The 16,047-nt window shown below is 44.5% G+C and overlaps 1 protein-coding gene across 2 annotated transcripts in view; it reads right to left on the bottom strand.

The window, feature by feature from the left end:
• Window positions 1–1,062: 1,062 nt before the first annotated feature.
• CTNNA2 (catenin alpha 2) overlaps window positions 1,063–16,047 on the bottom strand; it is a 1,134,503-nt gene continuing 1,119,518 nt past the window's right edge. For both annotated transcript variants that reach the window (XM_004590715.2, XM_004590714.4), the window contains one exon: window positions 1,063–2,218. In XM_004590715.2, the coding sequence (XP_004590772.1) occupies window positions 1,931–2,218 (288 nt within the window). In that variant the 3' untranslated portion in view covers window positions 1,063–1,930. The remainder of the gene's footprint in view (window positions 2,219–16,047) is intronic.

Below are 16,047 nucleotides of genomic sequence, written 5' to 3' on the forward strand. Positions count from 1 at the left end.
AGAGATTTCCCAAGTTATGATTAAGACTATCAGGAAAAGAAAGAGTGCAATGAGTGTCCTTATGAAAAAATCTTCTCAAAAGGTTGCTGTTGTACTGTTGGAGAGAAATGGATTTCTCAAAGCTGAGACTATGCTGCTGAGAATATAGTATTTGTTTTCTAAAAAAGCAGGCAAAACTATGTTAGTATTATACTGTACTTATGTGCCAAAGCTGTCCATAAGTTGATTTGAGTGGTGTGTAGCTGAGGAATTAGCTCAAAGAAAGCAGAAATATCTGAGAATGAATGAATGAATTTCCCGGTGCTTCTCTGAATGTGGATACAAACTGAAAAGCAGGCCAGTCATCCATAATTTTCTGAGTCTTGTGGAAAATCACACAGAGTTTATACTAACTTCTCCATGCACAGAACATTCTCTGTCTAGATAGCATTGTTAAGTGGCTTCAAGTCAATCATTCTGATAATCTTACTTGCACTTAAACTGACATATTCTTAGCTGCTCTTGTCTTCCAACATCTTGTCATGTGGACATGAACTATGTGTATATTTTCTAAGTCTTCTAGAGATGGGGAGTAATACTTTAACCTGAAATGTGATTCTAGTAGGAAGAGTTTGTACCACTAATGAGAAAATTTGTCTTCATTGTTGTCTTTCCTCCTTAAGATTATACATTAGGCACTCTTCTTTAGTTATGGTTCAGAGGCCCCCCCTTTTTTTTTTTACAACTTAGGAAAAAATTAAAGTGAATTAAATATTTTGAAATTAATGTGCTTCTCTATAAAATCTTTTTCTGGATAACGTTTCTGAGGACACATTAAGTGTAGCCCAAGGCTGCACAAGGCCCAGAAAAATCTAATAAAAGTTATCATCTTAGGGTGAGAAAAATGAAAACAAATGAAAAAACCTGCAAAGTGAATTTCTTTCTGAAGATAACAGAATTAGTTAGATAGTACCAATTTTACCTCTAATTCCTAAAATGCATCCAAATAAGAAGCATTTGTATCAATTTTTAAGATGGTGCAATACTAAGTATGCATGGAAGAATGAAAACATTTTTCAGATGTCAAGATTAAATGTGTTTATTTTGAGTTAGTAGCTACAATGGTATATTAGATACCAGCACTCCAAGCTACACCTATGCATTTGCCTCTAAACCTTCATACATTGTCAGTTTCCATTCAGTTAATAGTCATCCTTAGGCCTTCTATTTCTAGCAAAATCATAGTTAAAATTAAAAAAAAATACAAGATTAGTCGCCATATTGTGCTTCCAGTGCCCCCAGAATAATTTTAATTATCTCAAACAAATGTTTATTGTTTGTCAATAAAGGGGAAAAATATAACATCAGCAGTAGTAAATGGCATTACTGGAAAACAACAGAGTGTAGATTAAAAGCAGCACTTTAGTCTGGACTAGTTTATTTTCCTCTCAGATAAAAATCCACATAATATCATGGATATGACTTCAAGGACAAATTGTTCAATCTGGGCCACACACTTAAGCATATTGGCTAGTACAGTTTTGCACTGAAACAGAAGCAATACAAGTTTTATATTCTACCATTACACTTCCAGATTTTTCACTTATGAATATACCTGCCAACCTAATGATTCGTGCATGCATTAGAGTTTGCTTTTGTAGTTTAGTTTGTTTTCCCCCTCCCTCCCGCTCCCATAAACATTGTGATGCGAACTCTTTGCCCAGATGTATGGGAATGTTGCAAAAGACAGCTCTGTGCTCCCACAGGACGGGAATCCTGTGTCTCCACCCAGGGCTACAGATGGATCTGCAGTACTGATCCCATCTCATCTCACATGCAAACAGACGCTGCTCCCTTAATTTCCCCCATGCCAGAGGCACGTGAGTCGGCAGGTATGCATACAAAAATGGAGTTAAAAAGAAAAGGAAAAAGCTCTCTGTGAAACCCTATCCTAGAAGGAATCCATTGCTTTGAATTCACTTAAAGCCTGTACAGGTGAAATGTGTTTCTTCTGAGAACCTCTTCTCACTCGTGTCTGGAATTCCTCGGGTTTTTCTCTCTTGACAAGTGGCTTCTTCTCTGGAGCCTTCATCTTCCAAGACACAACGGGTGAGTTGACAGCCGCTGTCCCATATACCTTCTGGTACTTGGTTGAGGCCACATAGGAGGCTTTCACCGTGAGAACAACGGCATTCATCAGGTTTTTAGCTGCCTGGATTAGTGATGTGGCACTGTCCAGCTAGAGTCAGAGAAAATAAAATATACCTGGGTTAGTTGAGGCCCCAACCGTCCAAGATGTTGGTACAGTTTCACAGTTGTAACAATCTTGTGCTTGGACAAGTAAACAGAATTACTAAAAAAGGAGCAAATGACCACAAATTAAGGCATGTTCAGCTACAAATCGGCTTGTCTTCTGTCCTTAGTCCCAAAGGGAATAAATGAGCAATGCTGTGACCCATAGCTTCCTAAAATCTCAATACCACCAAAGAAAAAAATCCTTTTCACATGAAAATTGCAAAATAGTAAGTTTGCTAAAGTGAATTATTTCAGTATTCTCAAATTAGTTCAGATATCTAAAATTTCTGAAAAGCCTATGGCAGAAACAAAGTTATGTAGAATCATGTTTCGTACTTTTCTCATTGGTAGACCCCAAATAATTTTAATATATTTCTATCAAACTGTCTCCTCACTGACTCTGCACAGTTAAATATAGATGCAACCCATGAGTCCTCTGGCTTTTCCTTGCAATAATAAAAGTTGAGTATCTAATTATCCCCACATCATGAGTACCATTGTTGGCATTGATACTATATCAATATGAGTATCAATTATTGTACCTGTGTTCCCTAAGTGTTAATGAATGCTTACTATGTGAGAAGATCCATTTTAAATGCTCTGAAGTGTTTACCCATTTAATCCTTACATCTCAATTCATTCAATATTGTTACCACTGTCATTGTACTATAAGAAAACCCATGTATGCAGAAACCCAGTAATTTAAACAAGTTAAACAGTCTAAGTCTCAAAGATGAAACCACTGTTGCATATCTGTTGGCTTTGGATTGCTTTTAAAAAAAAAAGGTTTGTGACAAATCACAAGTTGAAAGCCGGTTTAGAGGCCAATCACTGGATCTGGAATAAGAAATTTGGTAATATTTTTTGCTTGTAATGATCAGATACTGTGGTGCTTTTTGCTATGCCCTAAGACTTTCAGTTACCTGTTTTTACCTTCTGACTTCACTGCCTGGACTATTGCTGAGAAACCCTAACTACATTTCTGAAACTTTTTCAGCCAGAATTTTGTATATGAAATGGAAATAGTGAAAGGTGAAAATTAACCCTGGGGCTGCCAGTTGTACCCCAGCCTCAGGGATGTTTGAGCATAGTTCCATTTTTCATAATTTTTGTGGTATTCATTGTAATTAAATAAAGGAATCAAGGATGTTCCCAAGTATAGGTGCATAACCTGCCACTTGTGGGTGATTGCTAAATTAAATAAATGAGACTAAGGAACGCAGTGTTCCAAGGGCCAGATTATTAGCGAAGCATTTAAGCCAAGAAATTGTAAATCTTGTGGTTTCCCTGTGTGACACGGCTGGCATTCACTCTAGCTTCATTTTTGAAACAAATGTGTGTTCCTACATAGTGACTGCAGTCATCAGAAGATATAGCTTATGTATTTGTGTTGCTCTTTCTTGAATGTTCATTCTGGGTTACACAATTGTAACATGGGCTAGATTCTTTCTTCACCAAGGAGACTCACAAGATTCTGGCCACTGGTACAAACAAAGGAAGATGCATTGCATCCAAAAATCTTTTACAACATTATATATTAAGGCTTTACTACTTAAAGGTTGAATATCAGTATCAAACTGACCCGGTAATAAAGACATTGCAAGATATTTGTGGATTAGTGTCAGGACTCAGAGGACATAACTGACTGCTTTGTAAATTCGCAAAATAGAGAAGCTCATTTAACTTGAACACTTCTGTTATATAAGATGCCCATATGCCAAAATAGCTGCTTAGCTTGTAAAGTTTATACAGCCTAAGCTTCTAAATGTGGCTAGAGATAAAGCAAATTCTAGATTATTCGTGTTAACAGGAGCAGCTAACATGGATTAACTATAATCCATGCGTTCTCCAGTAGAGTCTGAGACAGCAGAATCATTGTCGCTTGGTAACTGTTACAAATGCAAGTTCTAGCAGTCCAAAATTGAATCGAAGAACTTGCCATCCTTGTTTCAACTAGTCATCCATGCAATTCTGATACATGTCAAATGTGAGAACCAAAGGATTAATGAAATCCAAACACTATGCCAAGCCTTACTTCATCCAAAGATTGACTTCATTTATTGTACACAAAGTTTAATGCCCTCAGTCAACTGACTAGATCTCACTTTTCATCTTTTCCATGATACTTTACCTCCCAAAACTCAGATAGAAACACAAATACACAGACAGCACAATGTCAACATAATGAGTGAGCAAATCAGAATTAGTAGGAACATATTTTAGTTATATACTCTGCCACCTTGGGCAATTGATCATTCCCTATGAGTCCAGTTTCAAAAATGAGTAATGTTCGTAGAATAGGTTCGTTCTTTGTATACTATCATTCAACACAGGTAAGATAACATATTGTGGAGAGTTGTATTCATTCTTTGGTAGAAATATACTGTTATGTCTACTAATTAAATGGTTCCAAAAGAATGAGTGTTTTAGAGAACTGAAATAGTCTGAAGGGGATTACACTGTGTCAGGAGATTATTACTGCAGGTCTGCTTTTCAGCTACAATAGGATGCCAATCCTGCAGTAAACAAAAACAGATGTTTTTTTTCTCTTCCAACAGCTATAGCTGAGCCAATCCAAAGTCAGAAGCTTCTTCTGGGTCTTCCACACAGGTGCAGGGTCCCAAGGCTTTGGGCTGTCTTCAACTGCTTTCGCAGGCAACAAACATGGAGCTAAGTGGGAAGTGGAGCAGCTGGTACATGAATTTGCACCCATATGAGATGCTGGTGAATGCAAGGTGAGGATTTAGCCACTGTGTTATTGCAGCAAACCCCATGGGTGTTCTTTTCAAATTGAGTTTTGTTTGTATTCATCCAGAGTGGCAATCAGAACTGATTCTAACTCAGCATTTTTTGCTAAAATGCACTTCCTAAGGACATGAAAAAGTAGAGTTACATGGCAAAGATGTTTATAATGATTTTAGGAAATAGCATTGGGGGCCAGTGTTGTGGCAACTGGAAATGCCTCCATCAGCAAAGCTGGCTTCCCACACAGGCCCACATGGCTCCACTTCTAACTCCCTGCAAATGGTCTGGGATAAGCATTAGAAGATTGCCAGGATATGCGAGACCCTTCTGGCCCTAAAGCAGGGATGGAGTTCCTGACCCAGCAGTAGCCATTTGGCCATCAGGGGAGTGAGTTAGCAGTTGAAACAGCTCTGTCTCTTCCTCTCTCACTCTTGACTTTTAAATAAGTGCTCTTTTTTTTTTAAAGTAAATGTATTTAGTTAACCTAATTATACTGTCTTATTAACTATGACATATATGTAAATGAACTTATAATGCAACCAACATTAATTGAATACTTGCTAGATACCTGGACAAGTGTAAAAAAAAAAAAGTCTGGGAGTGGGAATTACGGTTACTACCCTACTGACTTACTAGGAGAGGACACTAATGCTGAGAAAGGCAGTGGTACTAAGGAAGCAGAATTAAGATGGTCATTGTTTCTCCCCAAAGCCACATTTCAATTGTTATAGTTTTGCTCCGCTAAGGAATGTTTTCTAGGAAATACCTCACATTCAAAATGAGCCCATTTTTGTTGATACTGTCCAGGCTGAAACTTCATCCTTTCAATCTAACAACATCCTAGTGCCACACCAAGCCTCCATCTCTGTCAGTTTTTATCTGAGCTGTACCTCTCCCTGCAAGATGCTCTGACCTCGAGTATGTTGCTGCTCAGTCTTGCCAGTATTTTATGGCCTTCGGGCAGTTTTCTTCATTCAGATTCACCCTGATGGCTGCAGTGCCTGGAATCTGATTGATGCTGAATTATCTTTAGAATTGTAAGGTTGTTTTTCTCAAAGCTCCTTTATTATACAGCCACTACTACTTCTACTCCTAGGTAGAACTTGGCTAGTCTTAGAGCGTTCTAAGCCTTGGTGTGGGCTAGTCTTGTTAGTGTTGAAATAGCTGCAAAAGCCAATCACATCTCAACCTCTGCTCATGCAAGTCTGCATTACATTCCCTGGCCTTTGCAGTGGGAAAGCGGCCACCTTTTCCAGTTCAGTATCCCTTCTGTTCCCCTACTGTGATAGACACTGCTCATTTTCAGCCTATTTAAAAATTTTTGTTCCATTTAGCCAAGAAGACTGTGTACCATTCTCTGGATTAGCTCCCTGGTTTACTTCTCATGATTTAATCTCTTAGCCACTCCTGCAATGGTAATACCTGTATGCCAGGGTGGGGCTTACAGAACCCACAGAGCTTGCCCAATGATACACTGCAAGTAAGTGGTGGAACCAAGTCTCAAACTCAGACCATGTAACACTAGAGCCTGTGCTGAGACATCATTCGGTCCGCTGCTTCACGGAAGCATGCATGACTGATGAATCCTCTACTTCAAAACCCAGCAAGGTTTGCAAGATGAATTCTCCCTGTTCTCTTCCTTGGGTGTCTGCTGTCTCCAACATCAGAAATTAGACTTCTCCTAATTCTGTCACTATTCTTTTCAAATATCAAAGTGCTATTTTAAAAATGGCAACAGATGTTTTCTCACATCTTGTTCTATCACAGTCCACAAAAAGCAAATAAGGGCGGCAAATCTATTTTGCAGCCATTTATATAGGGCATGTTTTGGCTTTTTCCCCTTGCTTCTTTTCCCCGTTCTTTAGTACATAATCACTGTATTAGAAATTGTGTCAGTTTTATTTCTTGCTTTATCATCCTTACTTTTTGTGAAGAAAAAAAGACCAGGGAGAAGACTTGCCTGAATTGGTTTTCTAATTAGTATTTTTTTTGAAATTTTAATTCCTTGCAATAGCCAAGCTGAGGAACACTCAGAAAAGTGCTTCATTTGACTCTTAAAACTTGTGAAGTCATGTAACTGTTTATACAACTTTGTCATCAGTTGTGAACCATTGCATTACTGCCAGACAGGTGTTTTTTTTTTAACATGCAAAGCAAATGCATTCTTGTGAAAAAGCACAACATATACCTTGAAATTCTGAGTTTTCATTTATCCTTTAACCTGCAGCTTATCACTGAATCTTGCCATCTATGTAGTTACCCATTGACATATTTGACACTTAGTGACTGTGTATTTTGCACCCATCAAGATACATGCCTAAACATAGATGCTGTACTCTAAGAGCTCACAGTATAATCAGCAGAACAGACACAAAATGCCATTCTATGATAAATGTGTTCGTATTAATTTAGGATGTAAGATGTAAGATTACTCAATTCCTTTGAAACTCTACATAGTGTCATTCTCATATTCCTAGCTATAACTGAATATGTGTGGTTTTGTGTGCGATGTTAATGTATCACCTTAGCATCTTATTTACAAAGCTGAATAAAAAGTGCTGAGATGTTATGAAGTTGAACGTAACCATGGGCATAATGACTTTGAAATATATCTTATGTCTACAAAAACCTGAGGTCATGAACAAGACTATTGCGATGCTAATGAACAGTGGGAAGCTAAAGGAGAAATCACACTTGTATTGATTTTTCTCAGTAGTGTCATGAATGGTAGTCTACATACTATAGATATGTAACATCCATTTGTCTTATGTTTACCTTTATAATACTTAGGGTAGTATTTTCACAAAGAAAGAATATAATACTGATTGAAATATTAAATCCAAATTCAGAGCCTAATAAATTTACTAAATTTTGATAGGACATTCCAGACCAAATCAATAACCTTTAAATTATCTCAGACATAGCATCATTAAACAATATGTTACCTGGAAATAAAGTGGCCATAGCTGTCTAGGGACTAGTTAAGTAATTAACAGGCCTTCCTGATAATAGCAAAATTCCTCAGGTTGACCAGTTAGATGTTAGAGTTAGCTTTAAGAAGCAGAAAAACAAAGCATTTTTTAAAGTACAAATATTTGAGAGGGAAATATTTATGAATGACCTAGTAAGTTTTAGGATGTCACTTTAAAAGTGGACATTTAATTACATTAACTTTTAGGTTGCATGCCTTCTGGGTTTTTTAGTAATTACCAACCTTAAAAAAATTTATGTAACAAGTAGAAATTCGTGGACCAAGGAACAAAGCAATCTTAGAAGTATCATATGCTCTGAAATCTATGTAAAATATGTCAAATTTTTTCACCTGTTTAGACAAAAATTTATGCTTTGAGATGCAGCAGAATTTTAACATTTTAGAGGGCAATCATAATTAACATAAAAATATGTTACTCAATGCAAATTCCATGGAACTACTGGAAAAGCTACATGGAATGAAACAAACTTCCCCCCTAAAAAAAAAGGTGATTTTAAAATAGAAACACAAAAATTGTCTTGATTGCTTCAAAACTCTAAGAAATACTGGGAGAAGAAACCGTGTTGCCTGTGGTCCTAATTCATTGGTGTTATTAGCTCTGATGAAAAGAAACAATACTACAATGGTTCCCTAAAATGGCAGGGGTGAAACCCATGGTAGCCATCTGTATGAACTCTAACTGTGAATAATGTAATTTTGTTTTGTTTACTTGCAAAAGTCTCCACATTTCCAGGCCTGCAGAACTGGCAATAATTGAAAGCAAACATCATAAGAATCTTTCCACTGAGGGCTGACCATTTATTTATATTTAGACAATTATCTTACCACAGAAAATCACGAACTGCTTACAGAGAAGAAAATACAAAGAATTTGCTACTAGTCAGATTTCAGATTAATGAAAGGGAGTTTAGAAATTCACCAAGAATAATGTTATGTTTAAAAACCAATGACACTTTGAAAAAAACTTATCTGCTCAGAAAGTGTGATGCTGTCTGCCTGGTATGTCCTGAGTGTTGATCAATAACACTGAAAAACACCAAGTAAAAAACAACCAATAAGTCCAGCAGACCTGGAGCAAAGGTTTGGCTCAGTCCCATCTTTCTCCATTTCTGCCCATGGTGGGATGTTAGCACACTTGCAAAACAGACACCTCATGTGCGGCAAGCCTGGGTTTCAGTGCTGTGGTTCAGTGTTCCTCCCCAAACATCAATGATGAATCATGCTAGCAAGTGGGATTCTCTCTGAAAAGAGCAACGGTGGTGAATACAGGGCAGCAATTTGCCACTCACCCTGATAGTATGGATGGCAGGCAGTATTAATCAATCAGGGCATTTTGCTCCCTTTGAATCGGCTAAGTTACATGGATGAGAAAATACTTGCGTCCCAGCTCCAGAGTTGTGGAAAAAAACAACTGATGCCATTTCTAGCAGAGGCATATCATGCAGTGTTTCTCTACTTTTGCCTTTCTGTTACTTCTCATTTGTGGCTTCCATTGCTACCTGTGAGCATGAACAAATCTAAATGATAGCTGAGCGCAGAAGAGTCATTGCACTCATTTTTAGGGAGAAATTGTGTATGTCTTTATACTGGCATCATGTGTTGTTATTTAAGGAAATCAGCAAAGAGAAGTTTTAAGTATTAGCAGAAATACAAATCATTTTGAGCATTTTAAAGCAGAGGCATGAACATGAACAAGCACAGTTCTGAGTTGAAAATGATTGTTGCTCTGTTAAAGAGTAATTCATAACACACCCTCCTTACAACAGATTGGTAAAATAATGTGATGCTTGCAGTGGTGTGTAGTTCTGGGGCTATTCCGGTTTTACAGACCATCTTGAAAAGCACATAACTTGCTTGTGTAACTAGTGGGTTAATCATAATAAAAAGGAGAGGAGATCTGTTTCTGTTTGTTCCTGCAGGACTTTTTCAGTAATGTCATAGAGGCAGCTGGTGCTGCACTAGTGCTGAAGGCCAGTTGTTATGAAGTCTGTATGTGACGCTGCAAGATCGCTTTGGCAAGACCTTAGCAGGCATTGCCATGTCATTCAGGCAAAGAGAAAACTCTCCAAAGCCTTGCTCAAAGTGTTTGGCTCTCAAGTAACATTCTCAGGTAGACATGTTTGCGCCTTCCTTTCAATTCATTTACGTAGGTAGTAGCACTTCATAGTCAGCCAGTCCGGTGATGAACTATCTTCATTTGCATTTTTTCAATTATCAGTAAGTAAACCTTGGGGATTCCCATGAAGGCTTAATTACAGTCAACAAATTCTCTAAATATGGCTTGGAGCCATTTTGTCTGACCATTACAGAATGACCAGGGTTTGCTTCAAAATAAGGCATTGTTGCTAACCTTAGACTCCTGAAGAAGCCGGAGCAGGGAGCTGCACGGGCCCTGTAAAGTTCACCCAGGCAAGTTCCACTCCTGTTTCATTCTTTGCTTCCTTTCCATTAAGCACCCATTCTTTACTCACACTTGGATTCCACAGATACTCCTTTTCACATTAGAAATTGAACCAAGGCAAGAAGCGACAGCATTTCCATGATTGCAAAACAGTCGTAGACAGAAAGACAGTGCTTTATCTCCCCCGATGCATCCAACGTACTTAAGGTTGAGCTTGCCATCACTGCTCATGGTTCAACACGACTCTACCATCAGAGATTTCCGTGTTCTAACAAGTTGCTTCTGCCCTAATAATAGGACAGCCAGGCAACAGAATGTCACTACCTTGACTCCTTTCTTTCTACCCTCCCTCTCTCTGCTTCATGACGGGAAGAGGGGAAGAGGGGAAGAGGGGAAGAGGGGAAGAGGGGAAGAGGGGAAGAGGGGAAGAGGGGAAGAGGGGAAGAGGGGAAGAGGGGAAGAGGGGAAGAGGGGAAGAGGGGAAGAGGGGAAGAGGGGAAGAGGGGAAGAGGGGAAGAGGGGAAGAGGGGAAGAGGGGAAGAGGGGAAGAGGGGAAGAGGGGAAGAGGGGAAGAGGGGAAGAGGGGAAGAGGGGAAGAGGGGAAGAGGGGAAGAGGGGAAGAGGGGAAGAGGGGAAGAGGGGAAGAGGGGAAGAGGGGAGAGGGGGAAGAGGGGAAGAGGGGAAGAGGGGAAGAGGGGAAGAGGGGAAGAGGGGAAGAGGGGAAGAGGGGAAGAGGGGAAGAGGGGAAGAGGGGAAGAGGGGAAGAGGGGAAGAGGGGAAGAGGGGAAGAGGGGAAGAGGGGAAGAGGGGAAGAGGGGAAGAGGGGAAGAGGGGAAGAGGGGAAGAGGGGAAGAGGGGAAGAGGGGAAGAGGGGAAGAGGGGAAGAGGGGAAGAGGGGAAGAGGGGAAGAGGGGAAGAGGGGAAGAGGGGAAGAGGGGAAGAGGGGAAGAGGGGAAGAGGGGAAGAGGGGAAGAGGGGAAGAGGGGAAGAGGGGAAGAGGGGAAGAGGGGAAGAGGGGAAGAGGGGAAGAGGGGAAGAGGGGAAGAGGGGAAGAGGGGAAGAGGGGAAGAGGGGAAGAGGGGAAGAGGGGAAGAGGGGAAGAGGGGAAGAGGGGAAGAGGGGAAGAGGGGAAGAGGGGAAGAGGGGAAGAGGGGAAGAGGGGAAGAGGGGAAGAGGGGAAGAGGGGAAGAGGGGAAGAGGGGAAGAGGGGAAGAGGGGAAGAGGGGAAGAGGGGAAGAGGGGAAGAGGGGAAGAGGGGAAGAGGGGAAGAGGGGAAGAGGGGAAGAGGGAAGAGGGGAAGAGGGGAAGAGGGGAAGAGGGGAAGAGGGGAAGAGGGGAAGAGGGGAAGAGGGGAAGAGGGGAAGAGGGGAAGAGGGGAAGAGGGGAAGAGGGGAAGAGGGGAAGAGGGGAAGAGGGGAAGAGGGGAAGAGGGGAAGAGGGGAAGAGGGGAAGAGGGGAAGAGGGGAAGAGGGGAAGAGGGGAAGAGGGGAAGAGGGGAAGAGGGGAAGAGGGAAGAGGGGAAGAGGGGAAGAGGGGAAGAGGGAAGAGGGGAAGAGGGGAAGAGGGGAAGAGGGGAAGAGGGGAAGAGGGGAAGAGGGGAAGAGGGGAAGAGGGGAAGAGGGGAAGAGGGGAAGAGGGGAAGAGGGGAAGAGGGGAAGAGGGGAAGAGGGGAAGAGGGGAAGAGGGGAAGAGGGGAAGAGGGAAGAGGGGAAGAGGGGAAGAGGGAAGAGGGGAAGAGGGGAAGAGGGGAAGAGGGGAAGAGGGAGGAAGAGGGGAAGAGGGGAAGAGGGGAAGAGGGGAAGAGGGGAAGAGGGGAAGAGGGGAAGAGGGGAAGAGGGAAGAGGGAAGAGGGGAAGAGGGAAGAGGGGAAGAGGGGAAGAGGGGAAGAGGGGAAGAGGGGAAGAGGGGAAGAGGGGAAGAGGGGAAGAGGGAAGAGGGGAGAGGGGAAGAGGGGAAGAGGGGAAGAGGGGAAGAGGGGAAGAGGGGAAGAGGGGAAGAGGGGAAGAGGGGAAGAGGAAGAGGGGAAGAGGGAAGAGGGGAAGAGGGGAAGAGGGGAAGAGGGGAAGAGGGGAAGAGGGGAAGAGGGGAAGAGGGGAAGAGGGAAGAGGGAAGAGGGGAAGAGGGGAAGAGGGGAAGAGGGGAAGAGGGGAAGAGGGGAAGAGGGGAAGAGGGGAAGAGGGGAAGAGGGGAAGAGGGAAGAGGGGAAGAGGGGAAGAGGGGAAGAGGGGAGAGGGGAAGAGGGGAAGAGGGGAAGAGGGGAAGAGGGGAAGAGGGGAAGAGGGGAAGAGGGGAAGAGGGAGAGGGGAAGAGGGGAAGAGGGGAAGAGGGAAGAGGGGAAGAGGGGAAGAGGGGAAGAGGGGAAGAGGGGAAGAGGGGAAGAGGGGAGAGGGAAGAGGGGAAGAGGGAAGAGGGGAAGAGGGGAAGAGGGGAAGAGGGGAAGAGGGGAAGGGGGAAGAGGGGAAGAGGGGAAGAGGGGAAGAGGGGAAGAGGGAAGAGGGGAAGAGGGAAGAGGGGAAGAGGGGAAGAGGGGAAGAGGGGAAGAGGGGAAGAGGGGAAGAGGGGAAGAGGGGAAGAGGGGAGAGAGGGGAAGAGGGAAGAGGGGAAGAGGGGAAGAGGGGAAGAGGGGAAGAGGGAAGAGGGGGGGAAGAGGGGAAGAGGGGAAGAGGGGAAGAGGGGAAGAGGGGAAGAGGGGAAGAGGGGAAGAGGGGAAGAGGGGCGAAGAGGGGAAGAGGGGAAGAGGGGAAGAGGGAGGGAAGAGGGGAAGAGGGGAAGAGGGGAAGAGGGGAAGAGGGGAAGAGGGGAAGAGGGGAAGAGGGGAAGAGGGGAAGAGGGGAGAGGGAAGAGGGGAAGAGGGAAGAGGGGAAGAGGGGAAGAGGGAAGAGGGGAAGAGGGAAGAGGGGAAGAGGGGAAGAGGGGAGAGGGGAAGAGGGAAGAGGGAAGGGGGAAGAGGGAAGAGGGGGAAGAGGGGAAGAGGGGAAGAGGGGAGGGAAGAGGGGAAGAGGGGAAGAGGGGAAGAGGGGAAGAGGGGAGAGGGAAGAGGGGAAGAGGGAAGAGGGGAAGAGGGGAAGAGGGGAAGAGGGGAAGAGGGGAGTGCCATACACCACATGAGCCCCCTGCCACACTTAGTTGAGGGGCCTGCGTGTCTGTCCGTCCCCGTGCCATACACACATGAGCCCCCTGCACACTTAGTTGAGGGGCCTGCGTGTCTGTCCGTCCCCGTGCCATACACACATGAGCCCCCTGCACACTTAGTTGAGGGGCTGCGTGTCTGTCCGTCCCCGTGCCATACACACATGAGCCCCCTGCACACTTAGTTGAGGGGCCTGCGTGTCTGTCCGTCCCCGTGCCATACACACATGAGCCCCCTGCACACTTAGTTGAGGGGCCTGCGTGTCTGTCCGTCCCCGTGCCATACACACATGAGCCCCCTGCACACTTAGTTGAGGGGCCTGCGTGTCTGTCCGTCCCCGTGCCATACACACATGAGCCCCCTGCACACTTAGTTGAGGGGCCTGCGTGTCTGTCCGTCCCCGTGCCATACACACATGAGCCCCCTGCACACTTAGTTGAGGGGCCTGCGTGTCTGTCCGTCCCCGTGCCATACACACATGAGCCCCTGCACACTTAGTTGAGGGGCCTGCGTGTCTGTCCGTCCCCGTGCCATACACACATGAGCCCCCTGCACACTTAGTTGAGGGGCCTGCGTGTCTGTCCGTCCCCGTGCCATACACACATGAGCCCCCTGCACACTTAGTTGAGGGGCCTGCGTGTCTGTCCGTCCCCGTGCCATACACACATGAGCCCCCTGCACACTTAGTTGAGGGGCCTGCGTGTCTGTCCGTCCCCGTGCCATACACACATGAGCCCCCTGCACACTTAGTTGAGGGGCCTGCGTGTCTGTCCGTCCCCGTGCCATACACACATGAGCCCCCTGCACACTTAGTTGAGGGGCCTGCGTGTCTGTCCGTCCCCGTGCCATACACACATGAGCCCCCTGCACACTTAGTTGAGGGGCCTGCGTGTCTGTCCGTCCCCGTGCCATACACACATGAGCCCCCTGCACACTTAGTTGAGGGGCCTGCGTGTCTGTCCGTCCCCGTGCCATACACACATGAGCCCCCTGCACACTTAGTTGAGGGGCCTGCGTGTCTGTCCGTCCCCGTGCCATACACACATGAGCCCCCTGCACACTTAGTTGAGGGGCCTGCGTGTCTGTCCGTCCCCGTGCCATACACACATGAGCCCCCTGCACACTTAGTTGAGGGGCCTGCGTGTCTGTCCGTCCCCGTGCCATACACACATGAGCCCCCTGCACACTTAGTTGAGGGGCCTGCGTGTCTGTCCGTCCCCGTGCCATACACACATGAGCCCCCTGCACACTTAGTTGAGGGGCCTGCGTGTCTGTCCGTCCCCGTGCCATACACACATGAGCCCCCTGCACACTTAGTTGAGGGGCCTGCGTGTCTGTCCGTCCCCGTGCCATACACACATGAGCCCCCTGCACACTTAGTTGAGGGGCCTGCGTGTCTGTCCGTCCCCGTGCCATACACACATGAGCCCCCTGCACACTTAGTTGAGGGGCCTGCGTGTCTGTCCGTCCCCGTGCCATTTTTTTTTAGGATTTATTTGTTTTTTATTACAAAATCAGATACACAGGAGGAGAGACAGAAGAATATCTTCTGTGCGATGAGTGACTCCCAAGTGATCGCAACGGTCGGTGCTGTGCCTATCCAAAGCTGCAAACCAGGGTCCTCCTCCAGGTCTCCCACAGGGTGCAGGGTCCCAAAGTCTTGGGCTGTCCTCAACTTCTTTCCCAGGCCACAAGTAGGGAGCTGGATGGGAAGTAGAGCTGCCGGGATTAGAACCGGTGCCCATATGGGATCCCAGGGCGTTCAAGGCGAGGACTTTAGCCACTAGACCGCGCCGCCTGGCCCAGTTATAGGATTCTTAACGCATGGGTAGTTGGGATGCTAAACTGTAACAGTATCGGTATCTGCCTAAAACACAAAAATAGTCACGTCTCAACTTGTAAAGATTTCAAAGAAAAAAAAAAGCTTAGGATTTTAACTATCTTGAACTGTGTACAAAGAAATTGAGAGATTGCCCGTAGAATTCATCTTGGTGACTATATACAGAGGACCACACTGTTCTAGACCAGGGCTCAGTCTCATGAAAGTGAGAGTGCCCCTTGGCTTGTGTCTGCTCCCATCAGTCTGAATGCAAAGTGAAAGAGTCCACAGTAACAGCTATTGTTCATGGAGAAAACATGTTTAGTACTCCTGAGCAATTACAGATTCCAAAATAAAGGTATGGAGTAGCTTTCAAGACCATACAGGTCACATATGTGACATAGTAAGACATTAATGAAATAGTCAAATGACTACCAAAGAACACTATCTAGAATAAGAAATGGTATTACACTGTCTTGATACAAATTACGAAGTGTTGACTTGTTTTTATTCCTTCTCCATTGACATCTTATATTAAAGCACAACAAGGAAAGATGAAATGTAGTTTCTTGAATTTTAACTCTTATTTTTCACTTAATGGAATCTGATAGCCTCCATTAATCATTCTGTGTATTTCTAATAACCAGATATTGTATAAGTGTTGCTATAAATAACCAAAGTTTAGG

This window comes from Ochotona princeps, chromosome 8, assembly GCF_030435755.1.
Source record: "Ochotona princeps isolate mOchPri1 chromosome 8, mOchPri1.hap1, whole genome shotgun sequence".
Classification (NCBI taxonomy): domain Eukaryota; kingdom Metazoa; phylum Chordata; class Mammalia; order Lagomorpha; family Ochotonidae; genus Ochotona; species Ochotona princeps.